This window comes from Mesitornis unicolor, unplaced genomic scaffold (genome assembly GCF_000695765.1).
Source record: "Mesitornis unicolor isolate BGI_N332 unplaced genomic scaffold, ASM69576v1 scaffold42998, whole genome shotgun sequence".
Taxonomy (NCBI): Eukaryota; Metazoa; Chordata; class Aves; order Mesitornithiformes; family Mesitornithidae; genus Mesitornis; species Mesitornis unicolor.
Window position 1 is genome coordinate 8472 of NW_010200663.1, and position 8658 is coordinate 17129.

The 8658-nt window shown below is 42.1% G+C and overlaps 1 protein-coding gene across 1 annotated transcript in view; it reads left to right on the plus strand.

The window, feature by feature from the left end:
• The first annotated feature begins 974 nt into the window (after positions 1-974).
• Positions 975-8658, plus strand: part of VIT (vitrin) — a 34817-nt gene continuing 27133 nt past the window's right edge. Inside the window, exons 1-4 of the mRNA XM_010189824.1 lie at positions 975-1005; positions 2861-2926; positions 3743-3899; positions 5075-5208. Of these exons, the coding sequence (XP_010188126.1) occupies positions 975-1005; positions 2861-2926; positions 3743-3899; positions 5075-5208 (388 nt within the window). The remainder of the gene's footprint in view (positions 1006-2860; positions 2927-3742; positions 3900-5074; positions 5209-8658) is intronic.

Sequence of the window (8658 nt, forward strand, 5' to 3'; positions counted from 1 at the left end):
CTACAAGTCTTTCCATTTGTAAGCATCCAATCAGTTTCTCTGAAGCACAAGTTTATTTTGATCCATGAGTTTTTCCAGTACAACACAAAAATATTTTCTCCCTCTCAGACTTTTTACTCTGATATTTGTGAAGCATCTTGTAGTATTTTAATAACTGAGATTAATTTTAAGTGTCCGATCTAGGATTCCCTCAACAATCACCAAATCACTGCAAAAGCTGCATGGGAGGTGACACTCAGGAAAAGCTGAGAGGGGTTATCTCTGATAAATTTGTATTCTTATAGCCTGGCCAAGAGCTTCAGGGATGGCAGGGGTCAGAAACCGCATATGCAGATCCAGAAAAAAACATTGTTCAGATGTTCTGACAGAGTCCTCTTAATCTCTGGCGCTTGCATACACACGCGCGCGCGCACGCGCACACACACACACACATACTCAGAAAAAGAAAGAAACCAGTAATCTGGCACACAAATGATGGCACAGCTGCAAGATACTCTACTCAACATCCTTCAGGAGTTGAACAGACTTATGTTCCCCATTTCTTCATGTTACGTGGTGCAATTTGATGTGCAGATAGTACAATTCTGTAATTATGTCTTAGAAGAGTAGTGAATGAACTTGAATAGGTGTCAGAACATGTCCACTCCCATCATGGCCTCTCCTGCCACTGGCTTCAGAAATATGTGGAATGAGATCTTGGTTTCCTGAGGCAAAAGGCAAATCTTGGACAGAAGTAAAAAATTAGTCCATGGGAGTGCCACAGCCCAAATGCCATCTCCTCTAGGGTGCTGCTCTGCAAAGCTTGAGAAGAAGACACAGCATGTGAAGACAGTGAAAGGCTGAAGAAGAGGGCACAGTTCCTCTTCCTCCGCTGTTCCAGTGTCATCTGCAATACCTCTGAATGCAGCCTAATATATTCTTCTTTTCCTTTTCAGTGCTCCTTAGTGACACATCCAGATTTTGCTTTACTCACCATGAAGGCCGCAGTCATTGCAACCTTCTTTGGTAAGTACAGTTGTTGTGCTGCAATTAGTAGTTTGTGGGTTTGTACTCTCCTGCCCTGGCTGATCAGTGGCTTCTTCTCTTCCCTTTGGGGTCCATGGCTAATGAAGCTCTCAATGGCTGGTAGAGTAAGCCTTGGCACTGCTTTTCAGAAATGGGCTACCCAAACTTCTTGAGTTTGGCATAGAAACAATATTAATTACTTGCAGAAAGCTCTAAGTACCTGACCAGCTGCATGCAGTCCATATCAAATGGTACAACTGGGCCTGAAAAATGTCTGTAATATAATTATTATCTCCAAAGAAAAATCAAGCCTTTCTAACATGCGAGCAGCCCTTACCAATTTTTCTCTGTGTTATTGCTCTTTCATGAACAAGAAGGTACCAAAGGAAAAAGGCTATAAATGTGTCTTATTTTTTTTCCACCTGGCAGTCAGACAGGATCTTGCTTTTGGAAAACATGTAGAGACTTCATAATTTGCAATTCATCTTACATGAACACTCTGGTTGATCAAGCATGATTTCTTAGTGTACTTTACTTACATGTCTCCTGTTGATGAAGATCCAGCCACCACATAGCCTAACGGTGCTGTATGACTGTAACTGTGATATTCCTAGGCAATACACCCTCTATCTGGGATCCCCAAGTCTTAGGGGATAGCCATTCTTAGTTCAAATTCATACCTATCTATGTGGTTCTTCTGTCTTTACTAAGAGATCAAATTACTTTCTCCATATTAAATTATGCCCTAACATTGCATGTAGTTGGAACTTTGCACTTTATTTTCCGATGGTTCACTCCTTTTTTTCAGCTTTGCCTTGGTTATACAGTGACAAAGGGCCCAAGTACTGTATCTATACACTGTCACTTCAGACACTGAGAAACTGATTTTTCTTTTGAGCAAGTTCTAGGAGTGATTAAGTCTGCAAACTCTCTGCGACCACTCTAGGGGGAGAAGAGCATAAAAGGAAGAAATAAGACTGCTATTGCATACTCTATTAAGATTAACTTCAATAATGAGAGGACAAGCCAACACATCATAGAGCATTTCAATTCCCTCTGAAAGCTCAGATTAGGGAAAGGTGAATAGGAAAGTCAAAATATTTGTAGTGAAGTCATTAATTAACCATCTGCTCCCAAAGTAGCACAGAGAATGAAGAGGTTTTGTATGTCATGTACTTAGCAAGTAAACCTAACAAGGTAAGATACATGCATGATGCATGCTTTAACATAACAGTGTATGTCTCTTTTACGATCATACTTTTCAAATCATAATTCTACTTACTGAAGAAAATCAGTGCCCTTGCTGGAACTGGATACGGGGACATGCCACACTAGAACCTCATACGGTCCATAATGCTGCCCAGTCTCCCATACCCACAGCCACCAGTGAGTGAAATGCCACAACACACAATTACAGGATAACCTCCCTTCCAAGCTGTTAAGAAGGATCTTTCTCTCCCTAACTTCCCAGTCGCCTTATGCACAGAGCATGTTATTTCACTGACATCTCTATCACACAATTTACAAAGAGTTTCCACTCTTTGTGGGAATACTGGGGCCTTTCGTGGTTTTCTGGACCACATGGACTCAATGGCATCTTTCGATAGTGAGTTCCACAGATGAATGTGTGAACTGAACTGATCTTTAATCCCCTTCAAAAAACTGCCCCACAGTAGATGCCTTCTTGACTGGAAAGTTAAGCAATAAGTAGAAACCTGCCTGTGGTTGAGAATATTCCAATTACATTTTCTCGATCTGTTGATTGAAATTTGGGAAAATCTCATGCACAGGAGCTTGTGGTGACTGACGTTGATAGTTCCCCCCTTTACCTGATGCTGTGTTTTCTTTATTTTAGGTGTGTTTCTTATATGCACGTATGCAGCTAAGGAAACCACAAAGAAGACAAAAAAGGCCAAGCTATGTAAGTGGTCCCAGTAGTATTCTTGGCTGCTTTAGAGCAGGCATGTCTGATGCATTAAAAAATAAAAAAAAGGTTTTCACTGAGAAAGACATAAATACGTGAAATGGTCCTTCTGTAACACAAAGCATATGTAGCTGATCAGCATGAGACAAGTGGCACATGTCCTGTGCGCTAGGATGTATAACTTTCAGCTGAACTGCTGTACTAGCATTTCTGCCCACAAATGATTTTGCTCATTTGGCTGACAAACAACCCTGCTGTGAGGTTGTGAACTAACACTTATAACCCCTTGTTCAAAGTAAGTTGTACCCAGCAAATAGTTTTAAAGATGAAGGGTGAGATAATGGGCTGTGGCTGCAGCCTGGCATTACAGATGGCATGGAGCTACATGAGCACAGTGGGAGGCTTGGGAAGCATCCTACTTCGTGTGTGCACAGTCCTTCCCGGTCTTAACTCACAGCTACCTCTTCCCCCAACCCCTCCTTCCCACATGTTAACCACAGCCTGGGCAACTACATTTCTCTCTCCAGCAAAGTGTCATAATGGATATTTCCTTCAGAGAAGCAATCACTGAAGGTCAGAAATATCCTCAGGCTTCTTTAACGCATCCTTAGTTACAGCTACATCCCTCAGTATAGGGGTTATTATGTGTTATATTGTAGATGCAGAACACCTAGACATCTCTAGTATCCCAAAACCAGATAGGAAGGCATAAGAGGAGAGCATCCCTGTCACTCAGTTACTCATTTTTTCATGACAAGATCATTCAGCTATAAAAACATTCAATCTGACTTTACCAAGATTTTACACTCACAGATGTGCCCCAGATTGATTGTGATGTCAAGGCGGGGAAGATAATCAATCCAGAATTCATTGCAAAATGCCCTCCTGGATGTCGAGATGTAAAATACCGTGTTTATGGCACAGACGTTTATGCTTCCTTTTCCAGCGTATGCAATGCTGCAATTCACAGGTGAGTGACTTCAAATCAGCAAGGCACTCAGACAAAACCACCATTTCTGTATAGGGACATCTCGGCTTTTCAGTCTCTTTAAGGTTCCCACTGCCTTGTAAGTTTGATTGCAGGCTGCTGATTGCAGTAGGAAACCTGCAAGAAAGACCATGTGTGGTGCTGTGGATCCAATTTTATAAAGTGCTGACAATCCTGTATTCCTATTGAAATAAGTTGGGTTTGAAGATGTTTCTCAACTTTAGAAGTGTCTTAAGATTTGCAGATCTCTTATTCATGCATAGCAAATTACTATTGTACTATTATTATTCTAGTGGAAGATAGAGATGGAGGTGCTGCTACTAATAAAACTTCAGAAAAATATAGGCATATCAGCAGTGATGAACACATACGACTCTCATACTTCTGGGATTGATTCTGGTTCTTCAGATTTGAACTTAACTGTCCTTGACATCCAAGGCTGAGTAATGTGCTTTTCTGCCACAGAAAAGGACAATGGATGAGGAAATGTATAATACGAATTTCATAGCAGAGATTTTGCTGTGTTTTACTAGCCATACAAAAATGTGCATAAAATTTTAATGGAGAATTATTTCAGAACCACAATACACCATAATTATAGACAGGATGCAAAGGCAGGATGCATTCAGGTGAAAATTCACTAAGAACTTATAAAGCTTGATTGACAACTTGACTTCCTTTGGAGTTATTCAAGCTACTGCAGTGCTTCAAGTTCTGTGAAACAGCATTAGTTTTACAACAGAAAAAGTCAGGCGAGTGGGAGATTTGCCTCATATTTGTATTTCTGCCACATGGTTGGGCCTAAACCTCCTTCATGTACCTCTCCCCCTATCTTCAGTCATTCAATCAAGCTTGCAGGAATTTTAACGAAGGCAGCGGCTTGTTCTTGTGCGCAACTAGGTCAACCTTAAACACAGCACCAGTAGATCAGTGGGAAGAGCAAACAGATCCCGACAGCACTTTGTAACAAACTGCTCTTCTCTGTGAGGACAAAGCACAAATATTTCTTAGCAGCAGACTTAGCAGTAGTGTCACAGCTCTGCTAGCTCCTGGTTTAAAGGTGAAAGTGAATGCTTCATACATTTTGCATTGTTGAATGATTTCTAAGTTTTCTGGGGGGAAATTCTGCCCTCAGACACCATGTTTTCCTTTTGCAGTGGTATAATTGACAACTCAGGTGGGAAGATCCTTGTTCAGAAAGTCGCCGGCCACTCTGGCTACCGCGGGAGCTTCTCCAATGGTGTCCGGTCCCTGTCGCTACCACGCTGGAGGGAGTCCTTCCTCGTGTCAGGTACTGCAGGGAAGTGTCAAAGCCTCCTGCCCTCCCCTGCCATTTCTCACTGCCCAACCAGCCAGGCAGCAACTGGTGGAGGGGAAAGCAGCCTTCTCATTTGAAAGACCTGTTTAGTCCCTGCAGGCCCGCCCCAGCTATCTTTGGCGCATATAATACACTTGAGACAGTTTTTATCCTGGGTTTCCTATGCAGCCCACAAAGAGACACACACCTCGCCAGTGATGTGTTCAGTCCAGCCCAGCTGCAGGTGGTGGTAGGTGGTCTGTATTGACTCTCTGAGGGCACCTTAACTCCTGCTATATTAAAAACCAGGCCTTGGTACTGACAGGCTGGTCTTTCTATTGCACTTGCTCTCCACCCTGGTAAGTGGTGCTGCTAAGGGAACATTTGAAGCATTTTCAGCCTGCACCTGAGTTTGCATTTTCTGAAGCAACTTCTGACTTCCGTTAACCCATATCAAGGCACATATAGCCATACTGTATTTATGCAAACCCTATTTTAAGCACTTCTATTGATGTAATCCAAGTATGTTATGAACTCTCCCCACCTCTGTTAGCCAACAATGAAGAGAAATCCATTTTCATTTAATGCTTATTCCTTTTTTCTCCCCATCGCACACACAGCAGCTCACTTGCAGTCACTGACAAAATCTACAGATTTTCTTTTTTATTAGATCCCCTTTACACCAGCTTCAGAATATCTTAAACCTACTTGCACTTATTCTACCTGTGTGAAAGGAAGGTCTAACTTACATTGCTTTGGATCCAGTTTCTAAATCTAACTTCTTGCTGCATCCATGCAGTGGGTCAGTTCTTGCTGATCTGCACTTTTGGAGATCTAGGATAGGTACCACCAATTGGTTTTAGGTAACTACATCATTCCTGGAAAAATCAACAGCTCAAGCAAATGAACAGCCACTAAAAATAAAGAAATGTTCTCTTCATGTGAAAATTTGTGGACAGCAAAAGAGGTTTGAGAACCCAACCAAAACGAACATCTGGAATTTGCATCAATGTATTTGGATGCACTTTTTACAGCATTCTGCCATGGGTACACCACATTATGAGAAGAATTTATTTTGGATGAGTAGGAATTTCCTGGAATAGCTGAATTGCTACTTGTCCTTGTTGCTGTTTTTTCCCCAGCAAACAGCACATTGTAATTCTGGTACATAAATGGGAAATAAGATTTTTTTTTTTTTACCTCAGCAGCTGCTTATTTGTTATCCCATGTAACTGCAGGAATTTTTTATTTATAGTAACAAATCTTCATTCTTAATTAATGAGACCTTACAAAAGAAGATGCAAGGGAAAGTTACAAGCACATGTAAGAGGAGGTGATGAGAAATCTGGGTATGTGTATGCATGATGAGATTTGTTTCTCATGCACTTAATTTTACGCATGCTGCGCGCTCTCACCTACGTCAGTGGAAGTACTTCATTTATAAACTAGCTCAAGCATAAATTTAACATATCGTGTACCATATATCTTGTCATATTTCATATATAAACAGGAAGAAAACTCATGCTATACCTACTGAAAATGTGGGAATTTTATAATTTTAGAGAGAAATTTAGAAGACTCAGTCCCCAGGAAGGCTGTGCTGTACATCCCAGCAGCCTGGGGCTGAATGCAGACAGATATCACTCTCAAAAAGAGATAAGTCAGGGTATTTTGGGTTGTTTGTTGGGTTTTTTCCCATGATTATGAGTCATAGAAAGACAGAGCTGCACAAAGCTTTCTCTAATAAAAATACAAAGTCACCTGAGGCATTAATTTCAGGACAGCTCTAGAGCTTGAACGGAGACCCCTCTCCTCCAGCCGAATTCCCTCTCAGCAGGCCAGACCCATATGCGATACTGTGCCCTGAAAATGTGCCAACAGTTTAGTCCTAGTTTGGACATTGTCAGCAAGTGTTTGTGATGTTGAAATTGTGAACGAGCATCCGCACAAAAGGATGCAGAAGAGGAATCCTCAGGGGGGACCCAGGCGATGAAGTGGCGTGATTTAGGGGGTGGTGGGGAAGGAGGTCTGTCCTCTGGGATTAAAGCCACCAGCACACCAGGAGGTATGCAAATGTGCTGGTATTCGCTTTCAAGCACTGAAATGCCTTGGTACTCAGTTGAATGACTCCATTCAGTTTAGTGGGAGCTTTGCCGCTAGTGGGTTAAGAAAATAGAGTCCTAAACCTCTGGGTTAGCTGCGCACAAGTAAGTGTGAGAGGGTGAGCAGCCACCACCCTGTAGCTTTTACTTCAGTGGCCAGAAGTTGAGTTTTTTCAGCCCACATTTAAACCCATTTTAAAGTTTGTTAAGCAAACTCCAACCAAATGTAACTTTTTCCAGACAGTGAAAAAGACACATTACTATTGCTTCAGAGAGCAGGGCCACATTCAGGTCAGGCCTCAGACCTACCTCTTCGTCATACGTGGGATTCAAGTTGCTGTTGATCCAAAACCCCAGAGTCCAGGAGCAGCCAGTCTCCCCAAGCTAGCTACTTTATTTGCACAGCAGCAGACTTCAAGTTTGCAATAGAAATCAGATTAGCACAGAAATATTCTAAATTACGATCAGATTATTACATTATTGCTGCGTCCAACCACTCATACCTGGCAACTCTGTTGGGGTAAAGAAATGCATTTAGAAATCATCTGCAATCCCATAACTTTTCCATCTTTCTATCAAATTGGCAGAAGAGTTCCCTATTCCTGCTTGGCTCCTGATTCCAGCTTTAGCTCAGGAGGAAGTAAACATGAAGACCTACTGCCCTTCACTTAGACCAGCTTCTGTGAGAGACCCAAGAGCAAGAAGGAAGCTCTTTCCAGCTTGTCCTTGCATACTAACTTGCCAGCTCTGGTCTTTGGCAGATCTCTGTTGACTTCAGTGGAGCTGCTCTCAGTTTATACCACTGTAAATGAGAAATGGAATAGCTCCTTACATCATTGCCTCATTAGTAATTCAAACTAACTTCTTCATCCAGGGTTTTTTATGACATCTGAAATTTCAGATAGTAAAACAAAGGAGACAGAGACATGAAAAGGTACAAAAGACAGTGCCTTTCTAGCTCCATGGCCATCCTTGCACACAGTGGACCAGCTCCTCTGGAATATACTCTTCTTTGCATGCCATCAGAGAGGAAATTTCTCCCACTTCCCAAAAGTGGCTTGGTCTGTAGCAGCTAATTCTGTTCAGTGCTGTTGGTCTCTGGATTAATCACCCAGGCTGACAACTGACATGCTTCCAGTGCCATATACATCTTCTTAAAGAACCCATTGAGGATGTAAACAAAAGCAAACGTAGTTTCACCATGATAGCAAAGGTTTTGCAGGAGTTGGAGGTAGGTGTCACCTGAGGTGGTCCAGATGTATGACACAACACAGCATCTTGTAGACAGTAACCAGGGTCGCGAAGTCCTACATCCACCATTGCCAAAGCAGTCTTCCCTACA